This window comes from Adiantum capillus-veneris, chromosome 25, assembly GCF_014529385.1.
Source record: "Adiantum capillus-veneris isolate H3 chromosome 25, ASM1452938v2, whole genome shotgun sequence".
Lineage (NCBI taxonomy): Eukaryota > Viridiplantae > Streptophyta > Polypodiopsida > Polypodiales > Pteridaceae > Adiantum > Adiantum capillus-veneris.
In genome coordinates, this window is record NC_140955.1 from 23,499,018 (window position 1) to 23,524,842 (window position 25,825).

At 46.7% G+C, this 25,825-nt stretch overlaps 1 protein-coding gene across 4 annotated transcripts in view; it reads right to left on the bottom strand.

The window, feature by feature from the left end:
• LOC147424574 (uncharacterized) overlaps nt 1-25,825 on the bottom strand; it is a 78,587-nt gene that overhangs the window by 12,341 nt on the left and 40,421 nt on the right. For 3 of the 4 annotated variants that reach the window (XM_086499903.1, XM_086499906.1, XM_086499905.1), the window contains one exon: nt 20,840-21,064. In XM_086499903.1, coding sequence (XP_086356029.1) covers nt 20,840-21,064 — 225 coding nt within the window. The remainder of the gene's footprint in view (nt 1-20,839; nt 21,065-25,825) is intronic. The other variant, XM_086499904.1, reaches the window with a different exon arrangement.

A 25,825-nucleotide genomic window follows, 5' to 3' on the forward strand; every position in this document is an offset into this window, starting at 1 on the left:
CCTTTTTAGGGCACTTCGCGGATATATGTCCATGTTCCCCGCATCCAAAGCACTTCCCCTCTCTAATGAAGCGAGCTCTCTCCTCAGGAGTAAGCTTGGGTCGTGCATCCTTTTTCTCTGGGTTGCTCTTTTTCTTTCTACTTTCATTCCCAGAAGTCTGTTCGGCTCGTTGTGTCATGGCCTCATCTGTGGGGTAGGTCAGACTGCCATTCACTCTGGCAAAGCCCCGCTTCGCATGACTCATCAACTCCTGAATAGAAGCTGACTTCTGTTCCAAGCAGTGATCTCGGATCTCTGTAGGTAGACCCAAGGTAAACCGCTCAATCTGTTCTTTGAATGAGATCTTCTTGAATGAAGAGGCGGGTAGAAAAGAGCTCCAAAATCTTTCACAATAAGCATTGATTGTATCTTTCTTGGTCATCCGAAGATGGTTCCAAGAAGCTCGTACATCTCGTTCATATTCTTGCATCAACCAAGAAGAAATAAAAAGCTTCTTAAATTTCAGCCATGTAACCGGCACAGTCTTGCTTAAGAGAAGCGTGGACCACCAAGTACGAGCATTCCCCTTAAAATAAGAGGCAGCTCTCCGAATCTTGGAGTGCTCTGAATAGCGTCCTCCCGCGAAAGCGATGTCAAACTGTTGTATAAAAGACAAAGCCTTCGAAGCATCGGAGTATCCCGAAAAAGTATCAAACTTAAGTGCTTGGCCACCTTCCTTAAACTCTCGAACTTTCTTGCTTTTATCTTCGAGAAAGTCATACTGGTTGGCTTTGTAAAATTCTTCTTGTTCGCATAAAAGTTTCCGTTGTCAGAGTCTGAACTGTCCGTAGACGAGTCCTCTGTAGAAGTGTCACTCACTGGGCGAGACTTAGACTTCCTTGCCTTTTTCTTGCCCTTTCCGAGGCGTTGTTTCTTGCTTCGCTTTTTGCTTTTCCTGTCTTCTTCGCTCGAGTCTGAAGAGCTAGAAGAACTGTAAGAAGAAGAACTGGGTAGGTCTTCAAACTTGACGCGCTTCTTCAATTTCTTTGCCTTGTCAAATGTCGACCGACGACCCAAATATCCCGGGACATCAGTGCCTTTCTTCTGCTTTTTGCCGTGCTTTTTGCCTTTCTTTTGCACGTCGAAAAGCTGAGCAATCCATGCATCAACCACGTTCTCCAGTTCCTTCTCCGTATATTTTCTTGGAGGCAAAAGGTTTCTTGAGAGCGGGTTTCGAGAGTGGTGTTGTGGTTCTCTGCCACTCCGTCTGTACCTCTTCCAAAGAGGTCTGGTTCATATATTTTGCCATCTTCGAGTCCTTGGCAAAATTGAGCATCATTTTTGTTGCATCGCCAATCAATTGACGACGCTCCATCTCTCGCCGCTCCACCTAAGTAGGCCAAGGCGGGCCATACTCTCTGCCGGAATCTTCGTTGTGATCCCTGCCCGCATCTCCAGATGTAGAGGGAGTCGACTGATCATTGCCTAAAGCCATAGGTGCCGCGGAAAAAAAATTCGGAGATCGGATTTCCCGTAGAAGAGAAATCGGCCGTGCTCCGATACCACTGTAATAGACTTGGACACTCCAAGTCAAGAATCAACCGCGACAACACCAAATAACCACTTCAAAACAATTCATAGATCACAATAGATTTGCACTGGCCCGGCGGAGTTCCGTGCCTAGAGATATTGGCCCCAAAGACTGGCGCCCCTTTCAGTATTTCTTTTTATATTAATCAGATCAAAGTACAAGAGTGTGGCTAGGGTTTCACTCTCAGACTCTGCGTCCAGATGCTCTGAGAAGTGAAGCCCTCACCACGTATTTAAAGGTACAAGGGATGCCCAAAAGCAGAGCCCCAAAAGCTTTTAAAAATAAAAAGCATCAGTTCTCTCTCTCTCTTAGAGAGTCTCTTTTCTGTTTTAAAAAAAGCAAGTTCTCTCTCTTTCTCATGGCATGAAGAAAAAGCAAGATTCGCATCACTCATCATTTTTATTTTTATTTTAGCCTCCGCGATTTCCGGAAATTAGGGTTTCTGGCAGAAATTAGGGTTTGTAAGAATTTTAGGGTTCCTGCTGTCCACCACGTCATCACTTTGTGACACCGTCCCTCTTTCTAGAAAAAGAGAGAGGACCTTGCTCTGATACCACTATCAAACAATAAGAAGCAAATGTACAATGCTGGTGAGTAGAAGATCAGCTGTGCCGACGAGCTCGCTGCCGCTGCCTCCACCCCCTCCCTCTACGCACGTTTCTTGCAGCCCCTCTCCTCGCCATCGCTCTCCCCCCCCCCCCCCCCCCCCCCCCCCCCCCCCCCCCCCCCTCTCGCGCAGCCCCGCACTGCACTCTGTGCAGCCAGCCAACAGTCAGCGTGCAGCCCGCCCAGCCCTCAGCCCCCGCCTTCAGCCTTCAGCCTACCCCATCCCACATTCAGCCCGCCCGCCCGCCCCTAGCTCTCCCGCCTCAGCCCCCCCCGTCCCCCCTTGCATTCCCGCATTCATTTTTTCACCTCCCCCCCCCCCCCATCCTCTCTGTTAAGCTCACAGGAGCCCTGCAACCTTCTGGGAGCTTCGCATCATTTTCGCCCTCTTCGACTCAGCAATAGACACAGAATGGTGGCTTCTGCTCCACCTCAGAGGGACTCCACTGAAGCCCCCTCATCCGACACTGCGGAGCGACCCTTCGACTTGCTCTTTCGCCAGAAGAGCAAGCGAGCTTGATGGCCGAAGTGGAGCGCTTGCAAGCCACTTCGATTATCTGTACGATCATTGGCACTCAGCCCACTCGGGGCGAGGTTCAGGATTTACTACAAGCCCGTCGTCTCTCCGATGTGGGCAAGATCACCGATGCCCAGATCCTCGGGAGAGGGTACTACCAGGTCGAGTTCGAGTCTGCAGATATGACGACCAAGGTGATTTCCATGAGCCCACTCGGCATCAGAGCAGCTCGAGCTTACTTCTGACGTTGGCATCACGGTTTTGACCCTACAACAGATGTGCTCGAGGAGGAGGCAGACTTGCCGATTTCGGTCTGTTTCCTAGGCCTGAGGCGAGAGTACCATCCCCTCCTACCCAGGATTGGTTCCATGTTCGGGACAGTTCTGGAATCTCCACGCACGGCAGCTTCAGTTGTGGCCAAGGCCGCAAGTCCACGTGGGTTCTCATTCGTGACACGCACTCCCTCCCCAAAGTGGTACTGCTGCCTAGGGTGAGTGGGAGATGGATCGGACAGAGTGTGGAGTATTCAGGTCTCTCGAACCAGTGTTTCATTTGCACGCAAATGAGCCATATGGCAAAGTCCTGTTCTCGCAGGAGACCTCGACCCACAGTGCATGCGCAGCCTCCCAAGGTTGAGCATGCCAAGCAGCCAGATACACAGGATGCACAGGCTGGTACATCGACAGAGACTAGTGATCAGCCAGCTGATGGTTGGCAGCAGGTGCGTGACCGCCGCCGTCAGGGGAGAGCTCAACCCACTGCTCCTCCTGGACCTTCTGCAGCTCAGCAGCAGCAGGACTTGCCTGAGGAGGCCCCGTCCACTTCAGTTCCTCCACCAACGCCTCCTCCTCCCTCAGCCGCCGCTGCCGCCCCGCCTCCTCCCCACCACCTCCACCTTCGCCTCCCGCCCCTCCCCGATGGGGCCCTCAGCCTCGTCTCCCGACCCTTCCGCCATTCCTCCTCAGACACAGGGTACTGGACACGCTTCTGCCGCAAGGCGTTCTCTTGGTAGTGCTTTCGCTACGAGCCGTGTGGCTCGAGAGGGACAGCCCCACCTGAGGCCGCTTTTTTTGGTGCTCACTTCTCCCTTTGCAACGGTCCCTAGAGGTCTGACCAGCTTCGACATTCGCAGACGTTGGGACTACTTCGACTACAGCTTCACTCGGTTTTTGGGTGACTCCTCTTGCGACTTGGAGGAGGCCAGCTTTCGAGTCCACGTCCTCTTTCTTGCAGCTAGAGGCATTGAGGCCCTCAACACAACGGTGGGTTTCTCCTTTCCATTGTGTGGCAGGGATCTCACAAAGTGGACCCACCACACAGTGCTTGACTGGCTCCAGACCCAAGCTACTGAGTTCTCACACCACACAGGGGACTTGGCAGTGACAGATCTGGTGCAGGCACTTTGGCCTCTTGCCAAGTTCAATGTGACACCTCCAGATGCAGCGAGTTGCAGGAACATTGTGGTGCATTTGTTTGCTGACACTCAGTGCCCTCCGTGTTATGTTTTTGTGCATGAGGATTCTTGGACAGAGGATGTAGCCCTTCGGGCTGCACGCTCGGCTTGGGCCTGGGCGGGACAGTCACTTCTTGCGCGATTGTCTAGAGGTCGTTCGAATGCGGATTACTCCCTATCTAAACCGGCCTCAACAATAGCGAGGTTGGCTGCTCTGGCAGCATCTGTTTTCTCTCACCGACTCCATGAGGATCATCTCATGGGATGTGCAAGGATTAAGAGGGCCCCAGTTTCAGCGTCAAAGAGGTCGGCTGCATCAGAAGCTGCAGAGATGCCTTGTGGGTGGTGAGATTGACATTCTTATGCTGCAGGAGCATCATCTTTGTGAGAGCCACATTCGGCGATGTGGTCAGATTTTGCGTGGCCACTATGAGACTTTTTGGTCAGCTGCTTTTGGACCTGGAGGCATCCAGGGTGGGGTATGTATGACCATTGCGGACTCTTTGCAGCAGGCCATTGTGGGCAGGGGGATTATTGTGCCAGGAAGGGCTCATTGGATTACTATGCAGGTTCAAGGTTTCCTGATGGGCTTCCTGAACATTTAAACCCAATGTGGCGAGCGCATGTGGAGAGTTTTGGGCTCACATTGCAGAGTCTCTGCCGCAGGCAGAGCAGTGGTGCATTGGGGGAGACTTCAACATGTTGGAGGACCCAGCTGACAGGGTTGGTGGTAGCCATACTATTGTGCATGGAGATGAGTTGGCAGCTTGGGAGAGGTTATGTATGAGACTGCGAGTTTCAGATGTGTGGCAGCATTCTAGCTTTGTGAGGCCACCTGACAACCTCGCCTTCTCTCGTTCGGACCGTCAAGTGGGAGGAGTGAATCTATCTCGGATAGATCGCTTCTACACTAGTGATCACTTCTGTGACTTGGGTGGGACTATTGGCATTTTGAGTGGGACTTCCTTTTCGAACCATGCACCAGTGATCCTCACAGTGACTGATAGGCAGAGGAGGCGCATCCCTGACAGGGTCTTGCTGGACTCTGCGCACAGAGAGCGAGTGGAGGCTCTTTGGACAGAGAGCTCATACTTACAGGATTCTCTTGCTGACAGAGTGGCCTCTGGACTTGCTCAGCTTAGTCGTCTCTTCCTTTAGGAGTCTTCGGCTCGCCTGGCTGCAGCGAGAGAGGTGGAGCAGCTTCTCCGACGGGGCGTTGCTTCCTTGCAGAGGATGCACGAGCAGCATCCAGACAGTCCTTGTTTGGAGGAGCAGTTGCAACAGGCTCGCCACGAGCTCATCAGCACAGAGGAGAGGTGCCATGAGTTTGCTTTCCAAAGGCAGACATCTCAGTGGACACAGATAGGTGACAGAGTGACAGGCGCTTTCTTTGAGGCAGTGGGACCCCGGCATACGCATGCCAAGAGCCCCAATCAGAGCACCAGGAGGCATGCAGAGAGAAGGTGTGGGCACAGATGCCTTGTCTTGTGACTGAGGAGATGCGCCAAAGGCTTGAGCTCCCTCTTCAACTAGAGAAGCTACACAAGGCTCTCAGAGCACTCCCCCGAGGTAGCTGTCCACGTGAGGATGGTTTGACTCCCAGCTTTTTCTTGGAGTACTGTGACTTGCTTGGCTCAGATCTTTGCAGCGCTTTTCAGTACATCTTGCACACAGGAGAGATGTCTGATAGCATGAGTGAGGGCCTAATCTACCTCATTCCCAAGGAGGGTGGCTCCTTGGGTGAGATTCGACAATGGCGACCCATCACCATCCTCAACTCATCCTACAGAATTTTTGCCAAGGCTCTGAGTTTGAGGATTCAGTCACTTCTAGAGAGCATTATACATGGGACACAGAGAGGTTTTGTCAAGGAGCGTAGTATCCTTGACAACATCTTTATTTTTTGGAAGGCTTCTGCCCTCGCGCGGCTCAGTGTGGTGAGGATCTGGTGATACTTCTTCTCGATTTTGAGAAGGCCTACGATCGAATTGACTGGGACTTTTTGGAGGGCACTCTACGCAGGATGGGCTTCTCAGATGCTTGGATCAGAGGTGTGTCAGCTCTATACAGACAGGCACACAGTCAGGTACTTTTGTCAAGAGGTAGAGGTGATCGTTTCATGCCCACACGTTCGATCAGACAGGGCTACCCGCATGCCCCCTTCCTCTTTCTGTTCTATGCTGAGGCGATGAGCAAGTTTCTAGTTTCACAGCAGGTTGGTTTACGAGGCTTAGCGCTCCCTATTAGGGGAGATGAGCTACTGGACGACGCTGAGTTTGCAGACGACTCAGCCATGTACTTAGATGGCCAGGAGGCCAACCTTCACAGGTGTGAGCAGGCTCTTGAGACCTTCTGCTGTGCATCAGGTGCACTGATCAACTAGAGAAAGACTGTGGCTTTCTCGGTTGGTAGTGCTCCTACGCCTGATTGGATGCCAGGTGAGGGTTTCAGGTGGATACCCTCAGGGACTGCAATTCGTTACTTGGGCTATCAGGTTGGCTTGGACTTGTCTCCCGAGCAGCAGATTGCTCCCCTCCTCCTGTCCATCAAGAGGAAGTTGCTACATTATTGCTCAGCACAACTTTCTCTAGCAGGCAGAGTTGTAGTGGCCAACCAGGTGTTGTTGGCTACTATGTGGTACATCACTTCTTGTTGGATCTTTTCTTGCATCAGCCACGTGGAGAGGCTGATTAGGAACTTCCTTTGGTCAGGGCGTGACACTCAGATAGCCCGGGCCAAAGTGGCATGGCAGGTCATCACAGCACAGCACAGCAGAGCCCTTTTAGGGAAGTTCATCGTCAGAGGACTCCTTCCAGGAGAGGAGCCCTGGAAGGAGTTCTTGCTTCAGCGGCTTAGTGCTAGAGTGCCTTAGGTTGGAGGCCCTTGGTGACCTTCGACCATATGGATTTTCACAGAGATGCGCAGAGTTGGCTTGAGCAAGAGACTGGAGGATCGCTTCGCTGTGAGTCTGCTCCGATCCTAGGAGCAGCTACGCAGAGGCATGGAGCAGCGGCAGCCTACTTGCACGGAGGAGCACCTGAGACAACCCCTTGTTTGGAACCCCATGGTTAGCACTCAGAGAGGCCACTTGGTTGGTAGTAGGCCTCATGTTTCCTGGGGTCCCATGGCAGAGGGTCCAGCACGCACTTTAGGTGATTGGCTTCAGTTTTCAGGCTTGTCAGAGGAGCTTCAGGGCATCCAGCTACAGGGCATGAGAGGGGTGCAGAGCATATGTCAGGACATCTCAGAGGCACTACCTGCTGAGTGGCTCACACCTCTCGAGTCAACAGCGCCCAGATGGATGGGGGCCTTCACGCGACTGGAGGTTCTCATCTCAGTTCAGGCTTGCTCAGAGACTGTACCCTCCCTGTTCTTCGAGCTACAGGGTGGGGGACGCTTACACCAAGTTGCAGTAGAGGCCCCACAGGTGGCAGAGTGTTGTTTTCAAAGGATCCGAGTGGTGGGCATCTTTGGTAGGACTTGTGTCATTGATCCTGACCCAGCAGCTCTTGCCACTGGATAACTGGAGATTGTGGGCTTGGGAGAGTTGTCCACTGGCACGGGTGCAGTGGGACCCTGGAGAGTGGTTTTGGAGGGACCCCTTCTCCTCAGCAGATCATCCAGGTGTCCCATTCTTTCAGTACACTGTTCGACTGGGACATCACATATTGGCAACGCAGAGAGACGCTCGCCCTGCTGCAGCACCTCATCGGCAGGAGGAGGGTCTCACAGCTGAGTTCTTGGCAGCTTTTTGGGAGAGGTTGTGGGACTCCAAATAGCCGAGGTGAGTCACGCTATTCCAGTGGCTGGTTGCACATCGAGCTACAGCAGTTGGGAGTTGGCTGGTACATAGTGGTCTCTCAGCAGCATGTGCAACTTGTGACCATCCTGTGGAGAGTCAGCGGCACTGTCTTTGGGACTGTCCTCTGGCACAGCAGGTTTGGCTTCGTGTTCTTCGGTTGATGCCAGCTCTCTCCACTACTCGGCAATACACGTGGGGGGCAACTGCTTGGTCCACTCTCACGGGCCCGACACTTCAGTTTGAGCTATCCTCCACCAGCAGGATGATAGTGATGCAGGGGGGTCGATAGAGCTTACGCCACAGGAGTGGTGCAGTGAGAGAGAGGAGTGGTGGGAGCTCATCTGCGACCTGACACTTTGGTTCATCTGGCGGGCCTGCTGCTTCCGCATCTTCGAGGCTCGCCCTGTACCACCAGCAGAGACTGTTCCAGATTTTTGGCTAGAGCTGATCCATACTCTCAAAGGACGGTTTGAGAGACTCCAAGGCAACTCCAACCGCATGAGGGAGCGTAGAGAGGCTTTTCTTCAACTCTGGCGCCCTAGGCCTTTCTTCACCATGGTCTAGGGTGTGCTCAGATGGCAGTACCATCCACCTGTGTGGCTTTTCCCTCCTCCCATCTCTTGATTTAGCCTCATTGTACATATGCTGTTTTTTTATTGGGAGAGTCTCCCCGTCATGTTTGTTGTAGCCCTCTCTTGTAGAGGTCGTTGTAGCCCTATGGGCAGCTTCATTAACTAATAAAAGGATCTTTTTCTGGGGAAAAAAAAAAAAAAGAAGCAAACTTTTCTTCTTTACTTCACAACTTTTACCAAATATTGAGAAATAAATGGAAAATTCTGATTTGAATGACAGAAACGCACATTCGTACACTTGACAACACATTGGGGCCCAGAAGATGGGCCAGTACCCCCCTAAAGAGTAGTTTTATGAATGGGGAAGTCTGCAAAAACAAGCACATAGACTAGAGAGAGAGAGAGAGAGAGAGAGAGAGACAGAGAGAGAGAGAGACTTGTACCGCTCTCTTTTCTCTTCCTTTATCTTATTCTTTATGAGAGCAGGAAGATTCACTCTCTAACTAAGAGAAAGGCAAGAGCTTGTCTCTACGCTGAGATTTCTTACTCCTACGAACCGTGGTCCCTTCCACTCCAAGGGATTTACAAATCCCAGCAGAATTTCATGCTATTCTTTACTTCATCATTTCTATAAAATTAAAACTGCTGAAATTATCTTACCACAAGTCTCAAGCCTCAATAGGGTGTTTTGTGCTTGATACTTCACATATGGCTGCACGAGACTCCTTTTGCTGAGAAATCCTCGAAGTGGGAACATGTCCAAGGTCTTCTTAGCTAAAAATGAGCATGAGGGCTGAAATTTGCTTAAACAGTAGCCTAGCACTTTGAAATGACTGATTTTCATCCAATAGTCGCCATCATTTCTTCACTTCTATCGCGAGCAATCTTCTTATAAAGCTTGTTTGACTATCTCTCTCATAAGAGAGAGCACACACAAGACTTTTGAGTGGTCACACACACACACACACACACACACACACACGAGGCTGTGACAGTCACTAACTTCATTCGTTGGTTTCCTTCCTTTGATTTTTATATAATTTTTGGGACCCTCTTTTTGAAGTCACAAATGGCCAGCCATTGTATGGCCAATGTGAAACGGCCGATGGCCGAGAGTTTCACCAGCAACATTGAAGGCAAGGTCATCACGAGATGCTTGGGCGGATCGGCACTGAAATCCGAGTAGTAAAAGGCTAGGCTCAATTAAAGTCATTTAGGCCCCTCGACGAGACTTCCTATGTTGATGGGTACTAGGAATTTAACTCAAAAGGGCAAACCGGACACTTGGCAGCTTGTGAGCCATCTGCAAGGACATCTCAGCTGGGGGAGCAACCAAAATCGGTATGTGGTTGATTTGGGGTTGATTTGACTTCATAAGTGAACCATTGTGTGTGTGAATAGTTGGTGCAGGTGATCACAGCTTTAATGGAAAGCTTGCCTTCTCCTCTCTCTTATGTAGCACGATAATTCTGCTCTCGTGCACCTCTCTCCCCTATTCAATACAGAATCGTGATGCCCAGCTCAAGAGCTATTAATCTGCATGTACAGTTCTATGGGTTTATGTGCGATTGCCAAGGCAAGAGCCTCTTGCACAGGTACCAGATTAGCTAATTGCTAATCTCAAGCAAGTAAAGGTGGATTTAGAGAGATTTCTCGCAAGAAATATCATCTAAATAAAGGGCAAGTAGCCCTACAAGTGCAGAAACTTAAGGGCTTGCTACAGATGCATTCAATACACAAAATGGAGCCCAAAACAGAGAATTACAGCTTGCTGTAATTTTTTGCAGGTTTAGGGTTTTGACCATTTTTTATGCTTAAAGGTCCCAAGAGCTTCGAGGAAGCCAGGGAATTGCTATAAACATGTGTTTTGGAGCGTTTTAGAGGCTAAAAATAGAGAATTCAACGAGCTGTACTTTCTTGCCAGGTTTGCAAAAGTTCTCTAATTAGCGCGCGCGCACACACACAGCTCTCTCTCTCTCAGTATTCAGTTCAGCTCTCTCTCTCTCTCTCTCTCTCTCTCTCTCTCTCTCTCTCTCTCTCTCTCTCTCTCTCTCTAACTTACATTGGCCATTTTCCTGGGAGATGATGTAACAGACTTTGACACTCCAAGTCAAGAATCAACCGCGACAGCACCAAATAACCACTTCCAAACAATTCACAGATCACAATAGATTTGCACTGGCCCAGCGGAGTTCCGTGCCTAGAGATATTGGCCCCAAAGACTGGCACCCCTTTCGGTATTTATTTTTGTATTAATCAATCATCAAAGTACAAGAGAGCGGTTAGGGTTTCACTCTCAGACTCTGCGTCCAGATGCCTTGAGAAGTGAGGCCCTCACCACTAATTTAAAGGTTACAAGTGATGCCCAAAAGCAGAGCCCCAAAAGCTTTTAAAATCAAAAGCATCAGTTCTCTCTCTCTTAGAGAGTCTTTTCTCTTTTTTTTATATAAAAAAAGCAAAAGCAAAATTCGCGTCGCTCATCATTTTCCAAAAAAAAAACAAAATTAATAATCCGCCTCCGCGATTTCCGGAAATTAGGGTTTCTGGCAAAAATTAGGGTTTGCAGGAATTTTAGGGTTTTTGGTAGAAATTAGGGTTTCTGCTGTCCGCCACGTCATCACTTTGTGACATACCCCCCTCTTGAAAGCATTGTAATCGACCGCGATTACGCCTGCAAAACCGACAAAAGCCATAAACTGTCTTAGCAGACACTGACTGTTAGTACCTACGTACTAGGAACGCACATCTAGCACATGTACAAAATCGACAGTCACATCACAGGACATCACCAGACATCACACGACATCACATGACATTCAACATTCATTCGGATCTTAGACCATGATTTATCGGCAAAGTAGCTAGCAATCACATCTAGGTCCAATCGGGACCTCATCGATGTCTGATTGACTAACCCCTATTGCAACCATGTCTATTCGAGATCAATCAGACCAAAATGTTGCAGTCATTTCGGCTATCAGTTCCTACACTCACAAGAAGTCCAGAACAAATCAATATCATAATCAGGAATTCCATTTCATAAAGTCATCCAGCAGAATACTGTCAGCTCTCAGTATCCCTGAAGCTCAAAGAGACATCAGTGACTTTAGTATCAAAATCGAGGCATCTGTTGACAAAGGAGCGGAGTAACTCCCCTCTTGTGCATCCCACTGCACTAGATCTTCGCCAGTCTTTGGGGCCAATATCTCTAGGCACGGAACTCCGCCGGGCCAGTGCAAATCTATTGTGATCTCTGAATTGTTTGGAAGTGGTTATTTGGTGCTGTCGCGGTTGATTCTTGACTTGGAGTGTCCAAGTCTGTTACAGATGACCTTACATTGGCACAAGTGGCACATATGCAAGAGTTGATGCCAGAGATCAGGGCAGCAAGAGAAAAGGGGAAAATCGCCTTTTATAGAGGAGGGAAAGTAGTGGTTCTGGAAAAGCGCTCATCATGATGGTGCGAGACCTATGGGGCGATGCTCCGGATAGCGGCGTGGAATTGTAATGGATCATATAGGCTAGATGTAGGTGCCTTTGAAGACAGCTTTAGGGACAGAGACATAGTTTTCTACTCAGAGACGCACCAGATACCGGGACAGCTTATGCCACATGTGAAGGGGTATTTATGGGAAACAGCTAGTCGACCAGACAAGAAATCTCTGCGAGGTAGCCGGGGTTCAAGAGGAGTAGCAGTCTTATTTAAAGAGGAGCTGAAACCACTACTACAGATTATCAGGAAAGATGAACAAGCAAGATATATGTGGGTGAGAATGAGAGTCGAGATAGGTAGATTTCTATATATCGCTATATGCTACTTCCCTCCAAGTACATCAGTCTACTCCTCACCTAAAGGATAGTCCCCTTTCTCCATATTGAATAATGACATATGGGAGTTCTCTAGAGATGGAGACATCGTTCTCTTAGGAGACTTTAATGCCAGAACGGCCAACTCTCAAGCAGTATTCTATGATACTTCTGAGGAAATGCTCAGAGAAGTAGATTTATCACAGGAGGGGCTTACTAGAAACTCACAGGATAAAGAACACACTGAATATGGGAGACATCTCATGGAAATGGCAACTTAGCAGATAAATGGTACAGTCAGTTTGCAAAGAACCACTTTGCGACCTGGGCCACATTACAAAAGCAGTTATGTGAAGCTTTCAGACCAAAGGACTTCCAAGAGAAGGTTCTCGATGAGTTGGCCAACTTGTGCTCCAACCAAATTAGACTTTTGCGGAACTCATGACTAGAACCAAGTCTCTGGTCGCTAAGCTTCCTCAGCAACCACGTGAAGTTATGGTTAAGAAGTGGGTGGAGAAGGCTCTTCCCAAATTCTGAGCAAAAACTCTGAGAGACTCTCCAACTTGACGTCACTCTGAAGCAGTTTGTCGCGGCTGCTACTAGGATCGAAGCGGCTAGGCAGTTGTTCACCGACTCCCCTCAGGTAGAGACCACTTCAGTCAATCTTTTTGGAAAGTCCTTCTAATCCTTTGACTTCTTTCCGCAGGGAGCTCAAAGCCTTGAAGTTACAATGAGCTCTTCAGGAAGAGAGATCCCTCTCTCTTCGACAGGAGAAGCCTCCACATCACGAGGCCTTGGACCAGATCAAGCGCGAGCTAGAGGAGCTCAGGTCTCAGCAGGAGACTAAGGCTATGGTCTGGTGTAGCCCATGCCACTCTTCAGGGCACCCTCCACAAGACTGCCCCCTTCAGGTTTATTGCCACTTGTGTGAAAATTCCGGACATGAGGACAAGGATTGCTACTACCGCAAGGGATTGCGACATGTACAGCAAGTCTTGCTCCTACTCTTCAACAAGAGTTAGCACCTGCATCCAACATGGTTTCCTCCTATGGCCATCCAAACCACATGCCACCTTTGCTGACAACCCCTTCTATGCAAGGTATGCAAGGCAATTTTCCCTCTTAGATCTTTTATCATGTGAATGCTCCCTCGGCCCCTCAGAGCTTCTACACCTCCACCTCCATGCAACAAGAGCAAAGACCGCCTCGTCCTCCGACTCGCCCATCCAATTGGCCAATGTTGTGCTACAGATGCGGGGAATATCGGCATTACCAAAGTAAATGTCCTCTGCCAAAAGGGTGTCCTTCTTGCCAACATTGACCTGAGTCTCACGATCACTATAGTAAGGACTGCCCCAAACAACGTGCATCTACGACTTCGAGCCCACCTGCATTCACTTTTGCTAAAATCAATTTGATAATAGTTGGCACCATCCCTTAACTATCACCTTCTACTCATGCAGTGGCTCCTCAAGACAAGTTCAAGCAAGTCCAGGAGAACACTGGTGTCCCCACTCCGGCCCAAAGAGCATCCTTCGGTCTCAGTCTTCCAAGAAGTTCCACTCTTCCCCCCGCTATCCCGCCAATGGATACCCCGCTTCCAATTGTCGATAAGCCATCCCCTAGTGCCAAGCCAGGATCCTCATCTATGCTCTTCGATATTGATGAAGCTTCATGAGGGAAGTGCCTGTTTAGAGGGGATGTTGGTACAACCATTGCATTGTTCGTATGGATCTACGAGCAAGGAGTAGGCTTAGCTGGATTGGAATATCTGCTAGCCATTGAGGAGATACATAGGAGTGGTTGGTTCCAATCGTTGGACTCTATTATCATCATCTACTTTGTATGGTCATTCGTCTTGAGTCTAGCATCTTGAGTTCATGCACAGCACGTCGTACCATCCCTGCACATTTGAGCCTCGACACCCCCATTGTATTCATGAGTTCTGGACTAGAGTTGAGTGTGCTGCCATGCCAAAGTCTGTACTGGTTTCTTTGAGTTAGTCGAGTCCCATGTTCTCCAGATTCTACTATTGAGTCGTTGGGAGTGAGATCTCACACACATTGCACTAAGGAGCACCCACTATAGAGAGAACAACACATTAACCCTGCTACAATTTCTATGGTTTCCCTAAGTGCACTAGACATCTCCAGGACCAAGTAGGCTAGTTCCATCGCAAAGAAGCACCTTCGGAGATTGTTCCCATCGCCACAAACTGCTGTTTTTCTCTGTTTTCAGTCCATAAACGTCATAGACAAGTCTTCACAGGTGATGCTTTTCGTGTTTTGATCTATGAGTGTTTGTTCGGGAGTGCACTTCCTCTGCACGAGGAACTAGGATCAACAAAAGGCATGAGCCTATAAAAGAGAAAAGCGTTGTGCAGGAACAGAGCCAGATCAGCCAGAGGGTTTTGCACCCTAGGTTTCTAGATTGGATACACAGATCAGACAATGGTAGACTCTCGAGTTGAGATCAAGGAGTAAAGATTTGAGAAGGGACTTTGTGTCCATGATAGCAGAGTTGATGCTAAGAAATCTACAAAAGAGGAGTCTGGGAAAAGAGTCGGAATAGAGTTTGGGGCCAATACTCTCTTGGGGTGGAACATCGCCACTCCGTGTCTTTTGTGTTGTGCATCTCTTTCAGTTGAGTTGTTATTTAAGTGCTTAAAAGATTTTTTTGTTTGTTCTTTTCCGTCCGCACGTGGTGCCCTCCTGTTATAGAGACTTTGGAGAATCTCCAAGCACAACATACGAAGGCAGCAAACAAGCATTAACGTGACTTACAGGAAGGAGAATGATTGGGTGCTACTTCGGTTTGAGAAAGCACCCCTAAGGAAGAGGAAGGGTAAGGGGAGGCTTTTCCCAAAGCTTACCATGTGATACTATGGGCCCTTCCAAGTTTAGGAAAAGATTAACGATGTGCCACAAACGCGAGGACATAACAATATCAGATATACTAGAATTTATCACTTTATATTGAAGCCAATTGATATAGAGAGAGAAAGAAGATCGACACAATACTTGAGACTCGAAAATGGGCTGTCCCCCCCCCCCCCCCCCCCCCGGTGAGGAGTATCTTTATTACTAGGGAGAAGTCTTTATACAAGCACTTGAATTGAATGTATTACTGTGTCCGTATTAAATCAAACTCGATGGTACTCGGAAGCCTCGGCTTCCCAATGTTAGGGCTAACCTCTATTCCTAGGGCTATTCCTCACATAGAAGTCTCGAGAACCAAGGTTCTCACCTTTGGAACTCACCTTCCAGATTCGGGGCATGGCATCCCTTTCAGTATTTCTTTATATTACTTCAACACTATTCAGCTCGGGCAACACCTCTTTGCACCTTCCACGTGGTAGGATGCCAAAGAGTGAGCCTTCAGGTCATATTTAAAGGCCCTTGGCCCGAGACGCAATTTACATGAAAAGCAACTGCCTTTAGGCATTGTTCGTAGTACGTACAACTGCCACGTCACCGGCTGTAAGGTGCAGCGGAAGTGAATGTTGAACTTTGCTCAAGATGAGTGCTCCGAACTGTGCTCAAGGGTTCCTTTTACTTACGAAAGGAAGAGCCTTCCGTACCTTTAGTGAGAGGGTGCAATGGACACAAACAAAGTGGTGAACACTGTGAATGAAGGTGTTGAGACAAAGAGATAGAGAGAGAAGAATACGACACCAGAATGTTGTCAAACCCTCCTCCGAAGGCCCCACTCTCTATGGCGAGAGTGGTCTACTATTGATTGCAAAAATCTCTACAATGCTTGGACTTGCCGACGATGTCGACGATGATGAGGACGACGATGAATCATGAGACGAGCTGAAACCTGAAAACGCTAATGGTTGAAATCTGCAAATCTTTATCTGCTGAATCCTGACTCTATGTCGGTGACGATGTCGATGACGACGATGCGACGACGACGCGCTGAAAATGCAGATGCTGAAATCTGCGTTTTCTGGGCTGAAATTGCAAACTTCACGGGATCTGACCGTGCGGCAAGGATCTGCTACGGGAAGGTGACATCTGCGAGGTTCAGGACTTGTTCTGCTGTGTCTAAGTGCTGAAAACGGAAAATGTCGGTGCTTGTGTTGGTTCCATCGCGGTAAATCTGCAAAACGCTGGACTGCCAGGCTGATGCAAAAACGCTAGGGCTAAAAACTGATCTTGCGGGGAAATCTATATACCTTCATAAGTTCGGAATAGTCTGAACTCACGAATTATAAGAGGGAATAAAGCACTCATAAAACTATAAAAGCAAGGGACCAAGAAAAGAAAAGAAAAACAAAAACAAACAAACAAAACAAACTAAATCACTTTGTTTGCTACGAAACAAAACTAGATAAAACAAAACATTATTAATTTAAAAATGTTTTTAGAAAAGGTATGTGTAAAATAAGTTGACGCAACTTCCTTGGCTTAAAACAGGTACTCAACTTTAAGCAAAAAAGGATGAGACATCTTAAAAACTTAATCCTAAAAATCAAACTTCACACAACAACTTCTAACAGAACACATTCTTAAGTCCTCAGGTAAGCTAAATACAAAAAAAATGAATACTACTACAAACCTACGAAGAGCAAAGAACCAAACTTGACAATATGTGATCTCAACTTCGCTGCTTGTCCAAACAGGAAGAATAAGATTATCACCTTTATCATGCATAGCTTGGACAACAGCTATGACATCCCTACTCACGTCGTCAGTGCCCAAGAGTAGGTGCAGGTTTATATAGAGGTCATTCATGCTTTGAACGTACTCTACAAAACCAACGAGCTGAGTTTCTATCACCCTCCGGAGGTGATCTTGCGGGGAAATCTGCTAACGCTAGGAAATCTGTTGTGTTGCTGTGGGAATCTGCTAACACTAGGGCTGATCGACTACGTCTTGTTGTCATACACTGGCCCCAGAGTCTGGCGCCCCTTTCGGTACCTATTTCTTTAATGATAATCACAGAGTACAACTGCCACAGGGAGCGTACCTACAATCATGCAATGACCTGCCCAATATTAGCCCCCTCAAGGCACCCTTACAAAGGTAGGGTACAAAAACAGTAGAGCCCCCAAAAAGTAGTGCGTCTACCGAAATACCCGTACACAGTCCCTGTCACACCGTTTACAAAAAGTCTACCACGTCATCGTTCAATACGGCCCTTTCCATTGTCCATTAAGCAATAGCATGACACCATCTATCACGTGGACCGATGAGCTCGGTCAATGTTTTCAAACATTGAAGAACACATTGAAGCAACTAGTTATATTGCATCGATGTTACATATAATAGATCCGAACAAACTCTTGTTGAGAAAACGGATGCCAATGATTATGCCATGGGTGCACCAATTCCCTATCAAGATGGCCGACACGCAATCCCACTATTCCACAAACCAGAGAAAAAATTGCTAGAAGCCATCCACTCTTTGAAAATTTGGTGTTGCCCGCTTCGTGGTATGGATTGAAACCATTCATTCAAATATCTATGTGATCAACATGGCCTTCGAGGTCCCAAGGCAAGGTGGGTCAAACTCATGCAAGAGTTCGATTTGGACATACGCTACCATAAGGGCGCCACCAACGCAATGGCTAATGACCTTAGTAGGATCTCAGAGGTAAATGTTCTTTCGTTTACTGAAATCTCGACTAACTTCTTTCTCTCAAAGGCCGTCACTGCACAAATCATTACTCAGAGTTGTTGAAATTCAAACCACATCCATGGAGAGAAGTGGGCAAAAACTTAGAGAAAATGGGATTGAATATTTCTCTTCAAGACATCCTCTTAAATGAACAAATGGGTAAACTGACACAAAAAAAATCAAAGGCAAAGCCAATACCTATAAACAAGGTGGGAGATTATTGTGAAGGAGAAGAAGGAAACAGCACCTTACCAATGGACACAAAGGAGTCAAAACGATTGCTATACTTGATAGCAAGGCTAGAGTGGCCATTGTCACCAAGAAGATATGGGATAAATGGGAGACATTGATCGCAGTGATAAGCCCAACTTGTTGCCATTGGCGGACAAGATTGTCTATCTTGGTGCCCTGCCATACTCTATAGAGAGGTTTGCTTGATGCACTAGTAGTCTAAACTTGCAGATTCCTTCCTCACTCTTGGAGGCCGAAGATCCCTAGTCTTATTGTGCACCCATGATCTAAGAGAGGGTGTTAAGAGTTTAGGAGGTCATCCCCTAGGTTTCATCGTCTAGATCTTGTGAGTGAGGGCTTCTTTGTAGTTGTGCCCGGCCTTGTGAGGTTTTTCAAGATTCTAGGCATGTGGGGGAATGTTCCACTTTCTGCCCGGCTGTCGACTTGTAGGCCTTTTTGTTGAGCGCCCGATTTAAGTCCTATTTCCATAATTTCCCAAATTTTGGGTCATGGATTTTTTATGGGTTTTGGGAAGGCATTTTTGTTGAGCCCCTTTATAGGGAGAGGGGAGCATTGCCATTCTCACATTGAGTCGGAGCCTTGTCCTCTCTTGTTTGCAGAGTTGTTGCCCCACAAGGCTTGTGTCTCTTTCTCTCTCTGTCCATCTTCTCTCTCTAGCAATTTTCTCTCCCCTCTCCTCTCTCTCTCCCGCGCGTTCCCAAGTCACCACACCTTCCGCTGCACATTGACAAGCCAGCTACCTCTCCCTCCATCCCAAACCCAAAAAGAAAAGCATGCACACACAAAAGACTTAAGTTTCTTGCACCTCTTTTTGGAATTCTCATGTTTGATGGAGATATTTGTGGTCCTTCATTGACCAAATATCCACCTCTTCTAGTGCATTGTGTGGGTTTGTGTCAAAATGTGGATAGATTGGCATTTCAACACTTCTAGCTTGGCTTGCCATACCTCTTGTCATATCTACAAAAGGATTGGTAGGTTTGCTTTCCATCTTGATGATCTTAGCTTTCTTAATGTCAAGCCCACTCAATACTCCCAAGATAGTCCTTAATAAGCACCTTTGGCCTTTGTTAGTCTCTCAAAAGTCAAGAATTTGTGACTCTTTTGGTCTTTGGAAATTAGTTTTGGGTACCCTAAAGGTTTGTATTTAGGAAACCTGGAAAAATTCAGCTCTAAAACCAATCTTTTCTCCTGGCTATAAGCATCCGCTTGCTGAATGCCTAAGGTTTGGCTTCCTCCACCAGGTAAAACTATTTTACGATAAAAATTGATAAACATAACCCACATATGGAGCATACCACAGCCACCTATGCGTGTAAGGCTTGCAATGCAATTGGTTCAGTGATGACACTTTCCGGGATTGCACCTACTTATTGCGTCAGGCATTTGTAATAGAGTTTAACTTTGGCTCATGAATCCTCACAACAAAGATTTCTTCATTTGGAGTACACTGGCACAGCTCCCTTGTATGTAGATGACAAGAAGGAAACATAGCTGTTTTGAGTTGCATTAGACTTAGTGGCAAGCACCAATATCAACCACAATAAGTTCTCATGGATCTGGACTCCCTAACTAAGGACAGCAGCGTTCACTTATTTGAAGAGAGAATGTGCTACAAGATTCTCTGGGCTTCCTGGTTTGTTTGGATGCATCACCAGAGCAGTCCTTTGTGCCAACCATAGCCTCCATAGCGATTTTTTACATTCTATGCAAAAATCTTGATTTGGTAATCACCTGTAGTTGATTAGGTCTTGCTTGCTAAAGTCTTTACGAAGGTGCATTAGAAAGTTGTGCATGCTTATTTGTGACTTTCTTTGGGTAGGATCGGATGGAAGTAAGGATATAAGTTGCTTACAAAGTCAATAGAGTCTTGGACCCAGAAACCAAAGCATTGGGGATGTTGGATCCAGAGCTGTAATGCAAAATTCTATTGAGAAAATTTATTGCTAGAAGCATCAGTCCAAGAGAGCATCCCTAGCAACGCTTGTGACCCCCAGACCTCAGACACCATACGGCAAAGACTGATAAAAGATTGGATTCCCCGTCCAGCATATATCACCCATCATATGTCACATCGACCTGCTCAATACTGGCCGATAGTACTCGCTCTGGCCTTGTGCAACTCAAAGGATCCCATCTTTGCCAAAAATTAAAATACATAGACACAGGAAATTCTTAACTAAGATCACGTCATTAAGATTCTAATGGACATATGATGGGAGACTACTAATTTACAATGGGCCACTTGGAGCAAAGAAACAAAGCAATTGGTCAGTTTTTGGAGATGCATGAGATCGGGCAGGTGAAACCTTGGCAAGTGCTTGGGAGATTTTTTTGAGAAGTGTGTCAACCAGGAGGGGCAGACTTCGGATGCTAATTCTGCCAATTGGTCTTAGTGGAGAGACTTGTGATGAGATCGGCTGTTTTGACAAGCAGCAAATACGTGGACTGGCCATCCTATCCTGGTAGCCTGTGGGTTTGTTGGTGGGAGGGCAAGTGGGAGGTAGGGAGAATTTACCTAGTGTATCTACAACAAGAGACGTGAGACATTAAGGCTTCAACCTGGAACAAAGTTAAAAGTCATTGCTCTCAGAAGCAAACCATGGCATAAACAGTGAAGTCCAGAAATTCTTACGTTTGTAAGAATTTTTAGGCGCTTGTAACTTAACCAAAGTCACCCAAAAAAACAAGTGACATGTATCAGTACCATGCTGTTTCAAGCCATCTGAAATCACATTCTGACTTTCCTCTGTTGCTGGACGCTTTTTCCTCTTTGATGGCTTTATTGCAGCTTCGTTGAGTTCTACATGAGACTTTGGCTTCTCAGCATCCACAGCATTGTCAGGGCCCAATATGACAGCTGAAAACCACCAAACACCCCAGAAAAAACAAAAAACAATTGTCAATACACAGTTATAAACAAAAAAACACACCATAGGCACTTAAACAGAGGTACTTATATGTTGTATACACACAACCATCACATAGCAGCAGAACAAACAAGCAGACATGATCATACACTGCAACGGAAAAAGAATTTTGGGACGTGAATTAAGCCCCACCATTAATGGAAAAAGCTGCTTTTCATCTTTGATCGGACTCTACAAGTCCTAAAACCATTTATCCCTCTTCTGACAAATACTCTTATAGCTCAAATGAGTTGTATAACCAAGGCAAGCCATAAAACTCGCATCGCCTCTAAAACATCACTCTTTACTCCTGTATGATTGTATCACCCCTTGGCATCATGATGTTTAGCACCCTATGTAGCACTACAACAAGAAAAAAAAAAGCATTTTGAGACGTGGTATGAGCCACATCATTAATGGACAAAGCTGCTTTTCATCTTTGATCAGACTCTACAAGTCCTAAAACCCATTTATCCCTCATTTGAACGATAGTCCTATGGTTCAAATAAATTGCATAACCAAGGCAAGCCATAAAACTATCACACAGTCTCTAAAACTTCATTCTTTACTCCTCTATGCTTGTATGACCCCTTGGCATCATGATGTTTAGCATCCTATGTAACACTTCGGACATACGGTCAAATAATATAACCTGTGAACCACCGGAATCTGCTAAACTTTTAACACTTCGAACTAAAAACAAACTGAACTTGAAATAAGGGGATAGGCTACAGAAAGAAGAAGATGGTGGAGCAAGATGCTCTTCACGAGAGTCGATGGCCCACAACTGCCGCCGCTAGCACCCTCGGTTGGGTGATTGTTTAGCAAATCCAAGTACAACGAATGGCCTCTATGTGAACCCTTGTGCCCGGTCTTTGCACCTGTGCCTACGCGAAAACTTTACCTCAAGGGGGCGTATCCACCCAAAATGTAAGGTGCAGCGGAAGTGAATGTTGAACTTTGCTCAAGATGAGTGCTCCGAACCGTGCTCAAGGGTTCCTTTTACTTACGGAAGGGAGAGCCTTCCGTTCCTTTAGTGAGAGAGTGCAAATGATCACAAACAAAGTGATAAACACTGTGAATGAAGGTGCTGAGACTGAGAGATAGAGAGAGAAGAATACGACACCAGAATGTTGTCAAACCCTCCTCCAAGGGCCCCTCTCTCTATGGCGAGAGAGGTCTATGCTATTGTTTGCACAATCCTCATACAATGGTCTAAATGCAATGGACTTGCCGACGATGTCAACGACGAGACAGGCTAAAATCTGAAAACGCTAATGGCTGAAATCTGCAAATCTTGTATCTGCTGAATTCTGACTCTATGTCGGTGACGCCGGCGATGACGACAATGCGACGACGATGCACTGAAAACGCAGATGCTGAAATCTGCGTTTTCTGGGCTGAATCTGCAAACGCTGGCTGATCTGACCGTGCGGCGAGGATTTGCTGTGGGAAGGTGAGATCTGCAAGGTTCGCTATTTCCATGCTCATCACCTCCATGCGAAGTATCCATTCTACTTCGGATGATGACCATACAAAGAAGTCTTGGGTTCTTAAGTTCACGAGGTTCTTGGGTTCTCGTGGTTCTTGGGTTCTTGAGGTTCATGAGTTCTTAAGGGTCTTGAGTTCTTTCTTTAGCTTGCAATCTGTGTTAGAGAAGGATCTTCTCTTACCCGAGCTCTTCTGTTTCCCGCGGGCGCACCCCTTGGCGGCCTTGCGCTCACACCAACGTTGCTTTTTCCCACCTCACGTGGATTGGCCGGCCGCTAAGTGCACGATCCGCTCTCAATAAGTGAAAAGAAAAACAAGGGGAGACTGGACAAGCCCTTCTTTCTTGGGTTTCCTGTCACTCTTCAAAAAAACGATTAGGAATCGACATGCCCAAGTGGACTTGGGTTACGTGCGACCGCAACAAGCAAAAAATTCTTGTGGTTCTTTCCTTGAGTAATAAAGAACGCTGTCAAAGCTCTGATACCAATGTAAGATACAGCGGAAGTGAATGTTGAACTTTGCTCAAGATGAGTGCTCCGAACCGTGCTCAAGGGTTCCTTTTAGTTACAGAAGGGAAAGCCTTTCGTTCCTTTAGTAAGAGAGTGCAAATGATAGTCAAACCCTCCTCCAAGGGCCCCTCTCTCTATAGCGAGAGAGGTCTATGCTATTGTTTGCACAATCCTCGTACAATGGTCTAAATGCAATGGACTTGCCGACGATGTCAACGACGAGACGGGCTGAAATCTGAAAACGCTAATGGCTGAAATCTGCAAATCTTGTATCTACTAAATTCTGACTCTATGTCGGTGACGCCGGCGATGACGACGATGCGACGATGCTGCGCTGAAAACGCAGATGCTGAAATCTGCGTTTTCCGGGCTGAATCTGCAAACGCTGGCTGATCTGACCGTGCGGCGAGGATCTACTGTGGGAAGGTGAGATCTGCAAGGTTGGGGACTTGATCTGCGGTGTCTAGATGCTGAAAACTGAAAACGCTGATGCAAAGAAGGTTATGACGCCGAAAATCTGCAAAAACGCTAGGCTGAAATTCTGATCCAAAAACGCTAGGGCTGAAATTGATCTGCTGTGTATCTACTTCCGCCGGCTGATCTGCAATTGCAGAACGTTAGGACTGATCTTACTGAAAACGCTAGCTATGTTGATGCAGAAAACACTAGGGCAATCTGCTGCAAAAACACTAGGTGGTCTTGTTTGGGGTCTTGCTGAGAAGATGCCTGTCAAACGCTGGGTCTCTACTGCCTCTTCTGCCAGAAAGTGCTAGCGATAGGTTTTCTTATATATTATCTTAGTCAGTTTGCCCTATCCAGTTTCCCAACAAAGTCACTTATTAATAATAAGTGAAAAATGGCTAAAATAGGGAAAATAGGTTTGTGCAGTGTAAAAATGCTCCTGATGGGTTCTGATTGTAATCTGATGATCATGTTGTGTGCAACCAGAGGAAATGCAACTACTCTTAAGTGTCTGGACATGCACAATCTGCAAACGACTCACAAAGGTGCCAGAATACTTCCTCAACTAGTTGAACTGAACCCTAGACATGAAGTAGCTTGTCCACGTACTCATAGGGTTAGATGTGCACGTGATACAAAAGCAATAGGTGCTTTTCATGTGCACGCACAACTTGTCAACAAAAGAGAGGAAAGGCAATTGTGTAAGATTAAAAAAAGGCTCCCCCAATCCCCCAATTTCGATTCCAACAAGCAAAGACAATAGTCCTTTGTGGTATTTCTGCACAAGAGCCGAAGAGAGAAAAAGCAAAGGCCTTCTCTCTCTAGCTAGAGAAATAGAGAGATAAATCTTTGGAGAGAAAATATTGTGTTTTATTACTAATTTTTGTTAAAACAAACTATGTTTAAGAGAGAAAATCCGCCATAAACTTTAGAGCGCATAAATGAGTAGATTCTAGAGAAAGAAAATCTGCCATGAGGTATAGAACTGTTTAAGAAAAGAACAATCTGGAAAGAGATTGGTAATAGTCCCTGAGTTGTTTCGGGTGAGGGTGGTGCAATGTCCGATGGAGTTTACACTCCCACTCTTTGATTGATTCCTCATCCCTCTCTCGCAGGCTTCCAAGACACTGCTTTGTTTGCAGTAGAGCAGGACATATCCCAGCTAGATGCAAACGCATCCAGACCAGAGATGACAAGCAGTTGTGCAAGAGAGACAGTTATAGGTTGGTTTGTTTTTGTTTTTGGGAGGAAAATGTCATATTTGTGTTACAGTGTACTAAAACCCCAAAGATGCTAGAAGAAGCCTGTCTCGTTGGGTGTACAAAACTGTTTACATGGCCATAGAAAAATAGAAGGCCTAGGCCACAATCAAGCAATACATCAAGGTGGCTCATGTGATGAATGGAGTAGGAACCACCGAGGTGAAGTGTGTCGCCACTGTATCTGACCTCTGCTAAAAGTAAAAAACAGAATAGATTTGTAACATCGTCAACGACAAGCATGTCGCTGCTACCCTGAGGAACGAACTCTTGCATTCCACTGACTCCGAAAAGAGTGGATAATGTCAAGCCAAATGTTGGTGAGCACCTCCTGTAAGCCCAGTGGTGCCGCATTGAGAACATGGAGGCAATGAGTCTTCCAAACGTTCACAAGGTGATGCTGCCTATCGCGCAAAATATCTCCTCTGGACTGTGGATCACCCTATCTAAATATAGCCGTGCTCAAAGTGCCTCGATAATAACCATACGCTATCAGCATCAGCACCCAAGGTGGATAGCTAGGATAAGTACGGTATGAAAAAAAAAAGGTTAAAAACGTTGAGTAGTAGGGTAATTACTACCAACACGAAAAATTCATTAGATATTGAATACAAATAGAGTACATGTCTACTTATGCATGCTTGCATACATGAAATTGCATGTATGCATACATACGTGCATGTATATACTATACACACATACGTACATGCATGTATACATTACATGTACACAACCCTAAATAAATGCATGCATACACACATGTATTGTATTTGTGTACGCATATAAATAACAACCATTTCATATAGTAATTAAGACCAAAACGGTATTTATTGTTCGATATGGGAAGACTGATAAAGATGCATTTGGAATGCAACCTTGTGAATACCGGATCAGCGTCCGAACCCTCATAAAACAAATCCTCTTCAGGGAGGTGCATGAGCCAAGACAAGGCACTCCAAGTGACAAAGCCAAACTATAACCAGGTATGCTC